The following is a 14,662-nucleotide window of genomic DNA, read 5'->3' on the forward strand; positions in this document are numbered from 1 at the left end:
TGTTTGTTCGGTTTTTTGTTTTTCTACTTTATTCTTAGGATAGTGCAGTCAAAATATCAGAAAATTATGATTTCACAAGAATTTTAGTTCATCCAGAAACAGCAGAAAACAAAGCTTATAGATTTGTTTTCAAGCTAATAAGCATATTTTAAGAAATGTAAGCTCTATGAAAACACTATAAGCTTACCAAAGCCCAACAAAAGTATATATGTTACTTACATTTACAATGCATTATTGTTAGAATAGTTACATCATCCAAATCAGTTCATCCATCTCTTTAGCTGACAAAGAAGAGCTACAGGATTTTCTGTATGAAATATGCAGGCAAGGACACTGGGCAGTCATAGAGCTGCTTAAAAAGGTTACGAGCAAAGCTAGCACCCTGTGCTGTAAATTGTTAAACAATTCAAAAGCTCTACTAAATTACAGAAATTATAGGCTTATTAAGACAGATTTTTCACTCGATCTGAAAGAAAGCAAATAGAATGCAGACCAGCCTTGGTCCTACATTTCCCTCATGATCTTACCCCTAGGTCTGCAAACGGCCCATCATACAAAGCCAACTGAGCAACTCGACACCTGTCCCTGTTTGCAAGTGTCTGGGGCGTGCTGTAACCTCCTCTCAATGCATTTTCCTCAGCAATCAGTGCTTCCAGCTCTGGTGTGGCTCCTCCTGTTACCAATGTCCGTATCAGTGTGAGGATATTGTCATTGAAGTATGTCTGCAGAGATAAAAGAAAGCTCTTTAAGCAAACACCATTAAAGTCACAACTGAAGACATCCAAATTACAACTTTTCCGGGTTTCTGCTGTTTAAAGTTCTTGGCTGTCTCTTCAAATAATTTTATATAGAAAGTGAAAAGACAGCAGCCTCCAATTACTCTATTTTCTTCTATCCCATTAGGCTCCTATACTAGATCCTTCCTTCTAAACACCAATTCAGGCTGATTTTTATTAAAGTACAAAAATTTGAATGATTTATGTTTCCTATAATTGGTGTTAGTAGTGATGCAATGACTGCTTTCCTTCTCATCGCCTTCATGTCTAATAATGGGCTTTAGGACATGTAATTGTAAAATTCAGACCACATTTAAAGCTTACACAGGCTAGATTGCCTTTTTACTCTTGTCACCAATTCGTTGGGGAGCTGCCTTTGTGCTGCAAATGTCATTACTTATTACTGTGGCTGGACTCTAGCAGTCTAACCGATGTATTGTACTAAACATCTTATTACGAGACTTGACAGTGTTCAGACATAAGCATGTATCAATTAAACATCTTGAGTTCATTCCAGATAAATGTATGATGAGTTTGGGATCCTGGTGGTCCTTTTAAAAAACTCTAGGGTATAGGGTAAGTGTGGTTTATTAGGGAAGATTTACTCCACACTGACATTTTGCCAGCATCTGTAGCATTGCTGGTCTGTCAGGCAAACAATGGGTATGTAAAATATTAATTTAAATCCAGATGAATGACTTTCAAGTTCACTTAAAAGTATACTGGTATAGTTCAGATATACTCAGTTAAATATCCACAATGCACTGTACTGGGCAAAAAAAAAAAAAAGGAACAAAAAAAGGAGACACTATCACTTGTAATGTCATTAATGTCTGTGTTTTCAGAAGCTTTGTGAGTGCGGGGGACATGCGAGGGGAAAATGAGCTCACTGTAGAGTACACAGGATTGACATTACTGTGACTTTTGTTGAATTTACAGCTTGGAACAAATGTCTGTAATCCAACCAAGTAAAAATGAATGAAATGAATTCTCAAACAGTGCTTGTTGTCTTAAGAGAATAATTTTTAAATAATACTTTTCAACGAAATTCATTGCTCTATCTATATAATGTAATTGTATTTAATACATGGGTAAACTGAGGTACAGGTTGAAATATTTTATCCTGAGATCAAAAAGCAGAACTGGCTTCCTGTCCATGTTACTTTGATATTCTTTCTTTGTATAATGAAACTTCAGTTTCATTGTTTGCTTGAGATGACAGATAAAACAGAAGAAAAGGAGTCCTACGTGGCAATGTTTTTCACTGTTACATTGAAGTTTCATAATTTCAAGCTTCTCTGCTTATTTACATAGGCTATTATGCCATTCACCTGTTGACTCAATTAAAATGAGAGGAACATATTGTTATTGTTATATATGCCCTAAAGCAAATATTTGCATCTCATCAGTTCCAATTATTTTAAATTAGCCTGGGTAAGGCATTACATATTTTAAATACAAAGTGTACTGTAAAGAGTAGTCTGACATAAGCAGGGATTCAGGAAGATTCAGCTAGTCTAAAACAACAGCTAATCTCAAATCAGCTCTTACATATGTGGATGCACTGTAGCAATTCAAGTGCAATACTCAAACCTTTCTTAACATACAGAAAAATCAATGTGACCCCTTTCAGGAACGTAAGTCTGCAGCAATTACATGATGTTTAATAGGAATTGCCATGGTGAGAGAGAGAAGACATCCAGGCATGATTTTTTATTCTTCAATTACTTCTTCCTTGATGTCCCCGAGGTGAGAATCAGAGTTGCTCTTTTTGGCAACTCTTCCCACTGTGCTATACTTTTCCAACATGGAAGTACTCAGAATCCAAAGGAAAAAAAAAGGCAATAAAGTTAGTCTCTTCTCTTTGCTTTGTCAGCATGTGCTATATAGCACTCAGAACTAAAATAATGAGCACAAATCCTTTGCTCCTGCAGTTAGGCAGCAGTGTTGCTTGACACCAGTTTCATGGATATAAAACCAAATTCTGCCAGATCTAGAGGTTGGACGTACTGCAACTGTAGAAGCCCTTGGAAAAATGTGCTTCAATATATGCTTATAATATATAGAATATTATACATATTCTTATGTAATATATATAAGAATATATTATATATGGCATCTTAAGCACACATCTTGACAAAAGCATAACATTTTCTGCAATAGGGTCTTTTCTCACACCTTCCCCACTCTTTTATTATGGACTTTCGATTCCTTTTCTTCTCTAAGTAGTGATATTTAGTATTATTGAAAAATGCTGTTCACAGTTTTACATCTATAAATCAACATATAAGAACATGAAACAAAAGTAAAAGCATATCTTTACTGGTGTTTTCTTCAAATATGTTTTACAATGAGGCCAATTATGGTAAGAAATGATCACCTGCTCCGAGACTGATGGATGCTGGTTCTTTTAGAATAGCCTGTTTTTTATAGACTGCTGACTTGCAGTGATTGGTAAAACATGCAAAAGTCTAAAATAGCACTAATAATTTCATTACCCTTTAGGAGTAAAATAGGCAAGTCTTCTGATTTCCAACCCTTTCTCTCTCTATTCTGTAATTCGAATTATAGCAATAGCCAGAATCCAAGATGCAAATGAAAAAAGAACCAGATCTACTGTTGATGGAACATAATACTGTCACCAGAGAAAGGCTTCCCACTGCTAGACAAATGTTAAGGCAAAGTAAAGACATGTACTAGCAAAGGAGGCAACATTTATCTTGGAACAATGGCTTAATTTGAGTTTCACACCATGATGGATTTGGATGTCACCATTTAATCAGCTGGATGAGTGCAGTCAAGTGATGGGTTTTGGGGTTTTATATGTCATCAGTGAGAGAAAAGGTTCCAAATTTCAGGACAAACTGCTCCAGCATTGCATCTAATCAGAAAATGCTCAACCATAAGCAAGAAAAGATGGGTGAATAGGAAGCTGTAAGTTGTCACTGTCTGCTAAATAGGGTCTCTTCCTCCTGTACTAATATCTTTAACACTCCTCACGAAAAACCTGTCTGTCCGTGCTTTTGATTGTCACAAAAATGAGACTCTTGCCAGTTTGGAACTGGGGGAACACTGAATAGCTGATATCCATTTCCTTTGGAATAATAATACACTGAAATTAATTTGAGAGTGATCTGCTACTTGCTCTGTGGGAGGGTACATGGCCTGGATATGCCAGTACTTATAAGAAACTGATCTACAGAATGTCTTTGGAAAGGTGCTGTTGTATTTAAAGTAACAAGGCACTTTCCAGTGATGGCAAAGAATCGCTTTTGTTTAATATAAAATCATAACTGATGAAATACTTGTTTGCTACTGTCATTGACCAAACCCTGCACTGGACATCTGCATGACATTGCTTTAGTCAGCATCCGGGATGAGACTATGAAATAGGTGTAGTCTAAACACAGAAAAAGGGAAATGCATCATAGGCACTGAAACTGGGTAAATAGCAAGGAAATTATGACACAGATATCTGAGCTAGCAGTGCCACCTAGCCCATGCTCCGGAATTGTAGTGCTGCTCTTTCAGATGTTTTGGGGATGCTTTCCCATTTGTTCAATCATTTTTTAAAGTATAATTACCAGAGTGCTTATGTTTTGCAGTTAATGCTGTCAAGCCTTTTAAACTAATTGGTCTTCTACAGAAAATGTAACTGAAAATTAGCACATCTTTTAATAATATTGCTTTAACTTTAATAGCACTTTTCCTTTCGTTTATAATTACACTAAAATTGTCATTTTCCAAGTAATATCTGCCTTTTTCAGTGTTTGCTGCTGTTTTTGTATGGTTTTCCTTTAAGAAGACGCCTTTGCCACTGCATGCAGCTTTTAACCTCACTTTCAAACAAATATCTTAAATTGCTGCTTTTTTTTTTTTCAGTTGGAGGAATAATATATACCCAAACCCGAGGAATGACTGAGCTAACATGAGTAACTCCTATCAATAACAAACTTGCTTTTGAGACAGAACCAACAGCAGAAAATAAATAACAGCATTTCACAGTTTGAAAATCTATTAATTCTCAAAGTATTGTCCAAACTTTAAAGACGTTTGGGACAGTTTAAGTTACAAGATGTTGCTTGCTAACCCCTGAACAGACTTATAGTCTTATGTTTCAAAATGTCCATATCACAGATTAGAACAGTTCCTTTTCTGTATAAATAAGACTGTGAAGATCCCTCAGACAGAACTCTCAAAAAGGGGACATAATGAAAAGTTATTTTTAACTGTTTTAACTATTTTCTTCCATTCTGTGCTTTTGTTTATATGAAGAAAAAAGTAGAATTTGGTAATACAGAAAAAAATCAAGACCTAAAGTTCTAGCATTAGGAAATGAATTCCAGGAAATTGAACATTAAAGGGTATAATCTGGTTCTGGAGATCTTTACCTCTAATGGCACCACTCTGACAGTACGTCAGGTCTGTTGCTAGTGGTATGTGTGGGAGGGATAACAACCCACCAGGAGTTCTGTGGTTCTCACAGCTTCAGTGCCAAAAGGAGTAAGAGCAAAGCTTTGGCTCTCAGGCCAACTGCTCAAACCTTTAAGGTACTGTAGTCTGATAAAGCTGGTTTCCTTGCATGCACAGGAGTTTCTGGAATACCTGTCTCAACAACAACCAGAAAGGGAAAAAGTACTTCTGCTCAAAAATTTGCTTGTCTTAGACTCTCCTATGTCATGTAACTTTTCTATAGCTGAAGACAATATTTTTAAAAACCATTCATATAATCTTAAAGATGCTTCCAATCCCACACTTTTTAGTCACATTCCACTTGGTGGTGCCACCTTGAGACTGACAGACTACATGTACTCTTTCCCTGGGTTTGCATATGTTACGACAAATATTAATAAATGATTCAAGTATCTGATGGCAGTAGATGTCTCTTCAAAGACATAATAATGATTAGCTGGAATGATTTAACAATAGCCACTGACATGGTTAAAACATGAATTATGCCTAGAGTCTTCACACAGAGCACAATAATGCCCTCAAACTGAAGCCTGGAGAGACCACTGCTACCAATTCATCAAAAGACAATGCAGGTTTTGACCTGGTTACTGTCTTCTCAGCAGTGATGTTTCAGCTACTACACTGTGAATCTTGGGCTTGTGGGATATATTGCCTTTGCTGCAAAGGACAAACTGTGTGTAGGTGGCCAGTAGGTAGCATTTTGAAAACTAAATTCCATTAGGCCTTTTATCTTCGAAATAAGGAAATAACAGACAATTTCAAATTTAAAATATCTAATACTGTCATCTGATAGGAAATAATTCTAAACTAGTAGAATGTAAAGAGTTTCAGCATTCAGAGTTGAGACAGAAAGTGACCAGATTTTCTAATCTGTTATTCATGAGTAGGGTTTACTGCACTATTTCTCTGTTAATGAAACTATAAAAAAATAAACTAATAGTTTACCACTGATTAATACTGTAGAACTATTATTATCCAATGACTGAATTATCTAAAATATATTTTGTACCTTTTTTTCTATATACATACAGCTATATGTACATTTCAGATTATCCACAGGTCAGAAATAATACTGTATGCATGGGCATTATTTTATTTTCTAATCTTTCTTACACCTGTTTTACTACAAAACTTCACTACCATGAGAAGAGATTCATTCTTAAAGGAGAAGTTCATGCATTGTACATTTGCACTGTAGACTATATAAGGAATTTGCATTACAGAGGTATCAACAGACATCATAAATTGGAATTTTCCTATAAAAATTAGGTATTAAAACCCCCTGAATCATTAAGTGGATCGAATAATGAACTATATACTTGTTTCCAAGTGAGTTGGCAAAGACCAGCACAGTGCAAATTATATACTTCTTACAGAGTTCCTATGCAACTAATAGGATGAAAGCATGACTGCAGATCTCACAACTTAGCAGGGATTTTGGGTTCAGTTTGCCCACACTGGCTTGAAGTTAGACAGAACAAATAGAAGCTGGTTCCTGAAAAGAGTGTACTCCTGAGAAAAAAAAAAAATAAACAGATAATATAGTGCAAGTAGATTAGTTTGTGTGAGAAACACTCTTTTCCTTGGAGAAGAAGTGAAAGGAGAATGCATCTTTCCCATGAGAATAGGGATAGTAAAGGGAAAACATCTCACACATTTTACCCTTTCTGAAGGGTCAGGAAGAATTGTACTTTTCCAACTCTTTACTGGGCCTTTGAGGAATAAAAGAGAAAATAACGCTGCCACCAATCAGCAAAGTGGTGAAAGAAAAGACAGGATGGTGAACAATTCTAAGTGACTGAATCCTTGGCTTGTCTTCTTGATTAGTATTTTTTCTAACTATAGAATTTTCTACTCTTGTTATCACATTTCTCTGGCTTCAGGCTGCACTGTCCCTGACATACAATATGACCACTTAGATGTGAAAATGTTTGGAAAAAAGACTGTTAAAGAAAGGAATTGCAGAAATGGAGGGTCATGTTGTCAAAAAATGAAAGTTAATAAAAGCTAGCAATAACTAAAAATATTATGAGGATTACATGGTGAATTCCAAATAAAAATTTCTGAACAGGCATGGTCTCTACATATTTTTCATTGCCTCACTATTATTTACATGACATACTTTTGCACAAGAAAGCAGTGATGTCCACAATATTTCACTCTCTTTCTGTGGTGATGCCAGAGGCAACCAGAATGATCAATCCTACTTTTTTGAGATTCTGGAAATGTTCTACTGAACAATATATTCAGGGACATTGACTTAGATAATAATGGGAGTAGATATACAGCTCTCAGTATAACAATTTGTTAAATCATTCCGATATATAATTTGAAAATGTTAAATATTTTATAGGTAGAGATTTTAATTAGAGAAGGTACAGAGTTTAAGTGTGTTTGCTTAGGCTTTCTGAATTTGTCACATCTGCAAAAGATTGTAAATAGCTTTCAAGAAAAGCATTTTCTGAGGTCATTGAAAACTCCAAGACTGCATTAGAATAAACTTTCATCAGTGTAGACTGATATTATTCATCTGTGGATGAAACATATGAGAAATATAACAGCAAAAAATACAAAATACAGACATAAATATAAAATACAAATAAAATACTAAATTGTAAAGATCACTGTGAATTTTTATTAAAAGCAAAAAGCTTCATTCTGAATTTAGGTGAAGGTTGGACTTGGCTCCTTTAAAGAAATCCATTTGCTCATACATCGTCTTACTTACAACAGATGATTCCCAGCACTATGGAACTTTATTCCACGGGGACCTCAGAAAACCTAAGCTTAGATTTTTAAAAGACTATGTCCTTGCTATATCTAGCAGAGCTGAAGGTCACTCTGAAAGAAGTGTAGCTCACACAGAGCAAGACTGGTCTGAAAACATAGACAATATGAGGAGAATGAAAAGGAGTAGGACCGAGGCTTCAGAACTGTACTATGGCTGCAAACCAAAAGTCCTAATGTAGACATAACCAAAGGCCACCATCTGTAGTTTCTAACATGTGCTGAAGTTTTGATTCACAAGAAAACTCGTATGAAAAAGAGAGGATAACCTTTCTTCACACAAGTAGAGTTCATGAGATGTGTACAATGGCTTTCAAATAGTTCTATCAGCGTCCCCCAGTGCCCATATTCAGAGCATTGTTCATAGCTACAGGAAATTAAGAGCTCAAAACACAGTTGATGTTGCATGACATGAATGGTGTGCATTGTGTCTGGATTTCAGGAGGAAGAGACAACTTTTTTTTGAAAATATTATCCTTAAAACCTGACATAAGACTCTTTCCTCATAAAATTGTGGACTTGTGGAAGTCCTAGATATCTCAGTTAAGGTCTCCATGTCCAACAGGAAAAATAACCTAGTTTAGGTTCTGAAATTCTTGACATCTAAGAAAAAAGTGTCTTCTCGTGCCTACCTGAGGAAAAGGGTCTATGCTTTCACACTCTTTCATAATGAGTCTGACGGAAGGGAATGAAAAAGGTTTTGTTTGCTTACCGCGCTCATGAGAGAGTCCAGCACGCTGACAGCAAACGCGGTTCCACATGCAAAGGGCTGCGTGAGATACAGTTCTGTGTCTGGATCATCATCATCATCTTGGTCCAAGAACTGAACATTTGAATCATTTACTGAAAATAATAATAAGAAGAACAGTAAAATCATAAGGTGCCTCTGTGTCACCAGCACGTGACCTCACACATTACACAGTCAAAGAAAAAGAAACGGCATATGTCTGGAAACACAGACTTGTGTCTTTGACGTCACTGAAAATGAAATCAAGATGGATGTGAAAACGTGCATTTAAAAATCTGTTGCTTGTAAGAGGTGACACTCTTGTTCTTGAGAGGTGACTATCCCTTTGCTGTAAAAGTAGCTTTGTGGCACCAGCTGCCTGCACTTCAAATGAGATACATGACGCACTTATTTATTGAGACAATCTTGGTATTGGTCGGGTACAGTGGCTAAGGCTGTATGCATGGATAGTGAAATGTTATCACAAGATACAAAGTTAGAACCCCGTTGTAAAATAAAGGTTGTCAATAAAACTCTGATATAGCCCACAGGCATCTGTTAGATGTGCTGCTGTGATTCTTACTGAAATGATGTTAATGCACTTATGGCTCAAAAGAGGATAGACTGTCCCTTTAACATGCATCTATCTGAATGAATGAGCAGCTATTCTCTTGCAGCACTGCCTTTTGTTCAAATATTTGTCTCCGTAACTTCACTTTCTCAGTCACAAATTCTATATTAGCCAGTGTGAAAAAGAATCTACATGAGGCTGTTTTAAAGAAAAAGCCAGAATAAAGTAGTATTTGTCATTTAGACTTTCTCTGGCATTTCATTGTCACAGTTAAGCCCTCTGCCTCCATCTCATTCCAAATAAAAATAGTTGTTTCCTTGAGATCAGTGTATCAAGTGGATCATATTTCATGAAATATTTCCATATTAATCTCCCTCAGGCATGAAAGCACAGACTGCTTAGCTACGCCATCGGAATACCCTTCAACTTACTAAACAACAAATTAATTTCAGTTCCCATGTAAAAAAGGGAAATTAAAAACTTTTTGAGTATTTGAAACTGCATATACTCTGTCTCTATTCCCTGTGTGAACATGAGCCAACCCAGTGAACTCTGAAGACAGAATGAGAGCTGCTGTTAACTTTATCAGATTTCAGCTCTGACCTTCTTAAGCTAGAAATTCTTCTGCCTGCTACTCTGATCTTCCTTCTCATACAGTTTAGCTACCTCCCATATAGTTTTCTTTTCCATCCACTCCTTTTTCAGACTATATTCTACTGTCCTTGCCATGCTTAGCTTACAAAACATAAATTACTACTGATAAAGCCTCATGATAGCTGTCTAAAGGAGATGAGACTATGATTTAAAATTCCTGCCTTCCCACTCCCTGATGTAACTGCAAATACATAACACCTCACCATTGTAATCAGAGAAAATCAGAGTCAGAAGAATTTCATCCAAGAAAACACCAATATCCACGATACTTCTTTCTTTAGTACAATACCTATCAATTTATTCTCCAGATTCTTGAGCAATATAGTATTTGAAAGCCTGCTGTATCATTTCAAAATGTACTTTTTGAAAAGCTTGTACCTTAGTTTAATTTGCTAGTTGAGACTAGGCACTACTGACAGTACCATTCTTTTTCCACTTACATCTGGCAGACTAATACCTGTCTTAGACACCAGCTTGCTAGACACGCATGGTGTCAGTTCCCAGGATGCTACAAATCTAATGTGAATTCTGCAGGTGTGTTATCTTCAATATCTTTATCTTCCTAATGCAAGTTAGCATGCTAGTATTTCTATGAATGGTCTCTAGGCCAGGTGAGGTGGGCTTGAATGTGTTGTGCTGCGCCACAGGGAAAGCTCATCAAACGCTGCTCGCAAAGGCTGGTGAGAGCTCTGTGTCAGGAGGGAACAATGCAGAAACTTGACTGCTTCTCTACAGCTTCAAAACCTGAGCTTCTGGGAAAAAGTCTATTCCCTAAAATAAACAAACAAATAGCTTAAGGGAAAGTATGATGCTGGGGTTTTTTTCCTGGTATCTTTTAGTTCTTCTTGGACTTCCTGTGAAAACTGTTAAGGCATGTCCACCAAACTGACAACAGGCTGAACTAACAAAAAAGAAAGAGAAAGAGAGAGAGAAAAGGAGAGAAAAACTGGGGGGAGATGGGCACTGGGAGGTGGGGACTCAGGCCAAAGAAAATGAATTGGTGAGGAGGTGCTATGAAAACAGCCGGCAGGTCAGACGAGTGTGATCAAAGGTTTACTGATGCTGCGTGAAAAAAAAAATCATTAAGAAAGACCAGAACGAGACAGTCAATTTCAACTAGAACCACAAATAAAACACATTCAAAGCAGTGCCATGAGGGTAGCCCCTCTGATACAGCCAGATAAATAAAGGGAAAGCTGATGACAGTAAGAACAACAACAACAACAGAAAATAAGACAGTGATGTGAAGGAAAAAGGCACTTCTTACCCAGTTCAGTTATCATAAGAATGTGGGTTCCACTGTTTTTTTCCTGACTGATTGAAACCAAAGGCAGAAGTTTGCCAGGCTTAGCTAGTAAGTAAAGTATTTAGGGGGAAAAGAAAGTACAGAAAGAGAATAAAGTAAGGGAAAAAGACAGATAAGGCTCTAAAAAATAAAACTGAAAAAGAAAATAGAGGACAAAGGACCACAGATCAAGTTTGTATTTGCCATGAAAAAAACAGAACAGCTTCTGCACTTCACATCACACCACTTGACAACATAAATACCCACAGCTAGAGTGGAAATCAGAGTCTAGTTACCTACCATCATCGTATTCTCAGGAGTAAAATATCTCATACTATTATGCAGAGTTTGGTTACACATGATTAAACAGTTTTGGACCATGAAGAAATAAACAAATGGCCTCTTACAATTGATTAAATGCACAGGAAATATCTGCTCATACTTACTGTGGCTTTCTTCCTTTTCTAACCTTAGCCCAAAGACCTCTGCTTATTTACTACGCTATGCAAAAAGTATCTTGCCTGATAGAATATTTATTTAAGAAAATGGAGAAAACCCAAAGGGAGGAGAGAAATATATTTCAGTTATTCAAATAAAGTGAACCAACTGTTACTAAACTTTCTTCAGAGAGAGTAATTCAAAACAGTTATCAAAAGAGAAAACATAACAGTGTAAGACACAGTATGGGTAATTCTTCTGTGACTCCATAACAAGGGAAGTGGGAAAAAGATACAGGAATGTACATGAAAGGATAAATGTTAGTTTTCCTTACCTAGCTCTGTAATAATAGGGATGTTGGTTCCTGTTGTAATGGAGGGTTGACGTAACAGGCCATGGACTGGACTGTTGTCTGGAGATGACCTATCCATTCCAGGGGGTGTAAAGCCTAAAAGAAAAAAGAAAAGGAGAAAAAAAAAAGAGAAAATTTACAGAGGTCAAACTATGGGGAATTCCCTATCTCTGATTTTATTATTTTCCAGGAAAGTATGGTAAAAAAGTGTAATTTAAAAAAAATTGACTTAATTATCAACAATTATTTCATAAAAGCATAATCCTTCACAAATATGCAGTTTATTTCTACTGTAAGATATTTGAGAGCTAATGGAGAAACTGAAATTCATTTTTTTATCCTAAGCCTTTGCATCAAAAGGTGTAAAACGGAAAGAGTAATGCTTACTTAAATAAAAATAAAAAAGATCACAGTGTTTGAGAGGTTTAATTTTGTTTTATCAGTATTTCAATAATCCTGAAATAAACACCTTTCCTTAAACAACAATGAACATTTTAAAGAGTACTGTTTGCAAATGGTAGTAAAACCATGAGGAACAAATTGTTTCCATTAGCTGGTTTTAGGTTTGATCAACAAGCAGGGTTTACCTGTTTTCCAGGAGCAATACAACCCACACATGGTGTTTTGTTTGTTTGCCTGGTTTTTTAATTTTCATGTGTACCATTTATAATATGCATTTCTATGAGGATTACTATTGTAGGAATACTGCAATGGAAGGGCTCATTCTAACAGACAAAAAGATAGGATGGAAGGAAAAAGACACAGGTTTTCAAACAGTATCTAAGAGGAACCCTTCAAAAGAAACTAGAAAGAGTGAAGATGTAAAGGAAACAAAGGTGGGAGAGGAAACATACTGGCAGGCACTCACAGAAAAAAGAGATCTGGAGACCAGCAAGGTTCACTCCAAAAGACATTATGTTTTCAGCCTGATTCTCTACACACTTTGAAAGGGAGCCCTTGACATCGAGCATTTTTTTGTCCTTTTTTTTTCTTCTTTTTTTTTTCTTTTTCTTTAAACAAAAAATACCCAGGAAAAGCCTTTTGGAGTTTGATTGTAAATACTGAAAAACAGGTAGTTATACAAAAGCCTATGCAATAGAAGGATAGAAATTCACTGTTGAGACTAAAGCATTCTACTTCCCTTGTCCATTAAAGCTGCAGAAAGCATGGGAATGTTCATTTAATGTCATTATTGCAGAAGTAATGGTGAAGCTAGAGGTTGACTTTAGGGTTTAATGTAGAAAAACATTAAGGCAGCATTTTTAGGCAAATATTTGTATGCCAGAAACAGGATTGACCCAAGCTCACTTTAAAACACACATTTCTGAGAAGACATTAAATTTTTTTGCCACATTATTCCTAAGTTCTTTGACTTCACACCTGACATCCAGGGACAGACTTTTGGTCCTCTGTCAATAAATCTGAATTCTCCATATACTGATTCTAAATTAATCAAAGCCAAATTAATTCCTGACATAAATTCATTATCTTCTTGCAGTGTGGAAACTGTTTCACACCATTAAATTCATTGATACATTCGTTCATCTGTTACTGAATTCAGAAGAATGTGATATTATGTAGTTTACCTTGCTCTAGTTTGGGGACCAATTTACAAACCAGGAAATTTCTAAATTAAATTGTAATTGTTAACCCATTGTACTGGTTTTATATTTTCTGAAGGATTTATGGTTCTTTTCCAGTGATAAGTACCATCACTCTTAACCTGCCCCTAAACTACAAGGACCACTAGATCTGGACTTCTTGATTTAATGGGATTTAAATTTCTCTTTCCATTCATCTGTCCCTATATTTTGTCTGTATCACATATAGAATATACAGGTAATAATTACTGAGGAGAGACTTTCTTAGCCCTCTAGAAGGTACTGGTGTGAATTTCATTCTATCACAAGAAAACTAGATGCAACATGATTGTACAGACAGGATAACTAAGACGAGAGTGAAAAGTCTGTGAAGAAATTCCTTAGGAGAAAAGAAGTGGATGTGGCTTGCAAGACTAAAACATTGCCATAGACAAACCTAAGTCAGTAAAACAATTCTATTTAATATTACCAGTGCATGGAAAATCTTTAGAAAGCAGATTTCTACAAGAGAATCGGAAGTGTTAACAGTCAGTCATTTAATATTGCTCCTTGTGCTGAAACTAATTCAGTAAGAACAACATGATGACAGTGAGTTGCATTTCCAACTGGTATTGGTTTGCAGATGTTTCCTTGTATCTGGCACTATGACTGATAGCTGTCTTGGCTCTTTGAACATTTATTTTTGCATGGCAGAGCTTGGGATTCCTCAGGCTCACAAAGTGAGTCTAACAGAGGTAATTCAGGCACCACCTCATAAGTTACAGGTGATGCTGACACTCTCTCAACAGCAGGAAAATGAAAGTGGGACTTCAAATGCTATCTGAGGACAGGTGGGTATTAATGTGACACCTCCTTCTGCAGCAGGATCTAGTGTTTTAAGTCTTGCACTCTGTTACGGAATGCATTCTGTTAGGAGATGCAAGATATGGCCTTTGTCACAGTATAATAGAAAAAGCTCATCCAGACTCCTTGAGCAGTTATGGTGGCAGGCAGTTGGG

General features: G+C 36.3%; 1 protein-coding gene across 33 annotated transcripts in view; it reads right to left on the reverse strand.

The window, feature by feature from the left end:
• KCNMA1 (potassium calcium-activated channel subfamily M alpha 1) overlaps window positions 1–14,662 on the reverse strand; it is a 460,281-nt gene that overhangs the window by 16,591 nt on the left and 429,028 nt on the right. For 24 of the 33 annotated variants that reach the window (XM_051800821.1, XM_051800820.1, XM_051800819.1 and 21 more), the window contains 3 exons: window positions 12,046–12,159; window positions 8,749–8,879; window positions 528–722 (listed from right to left, as the gene is read on the reverse strand). In XM_051800821.1, the coding sequence (XP_051656781.1) occupies window positions 528–722; window positions 8,749–8,879; window positions 12,046–12,159 (440 nt within the window). Of the gene's footprint in view, window positions 1–527; window positions 723–8,748; window positions 8,880–11,255; window positions 11,340–12,045; window positions 12,160–14,662 lie in introns of all 33 variants that reach the window. The other 9 variants (XM_051800818.1, XM_051800817.1, XM_051800822.1 and 6 more) reach the window with 1 other exon arrangement.

Source organism: Manacus candei, unplaced genomic scaffold, assembly GCF_025592945.1.
Source record: "Manacus candei isolate 608988 ecotype Guabito, Panama unplaced genomic scaffold, ASM2559294v1 h1tg000050l, whole genome shotgun sequence".
Classification (NCBI taxonomy): Eukaryota; Metazoa; Chordata; class Aves; order Passeriformes; family Pipridae; genus Manacus; species Manacus candei.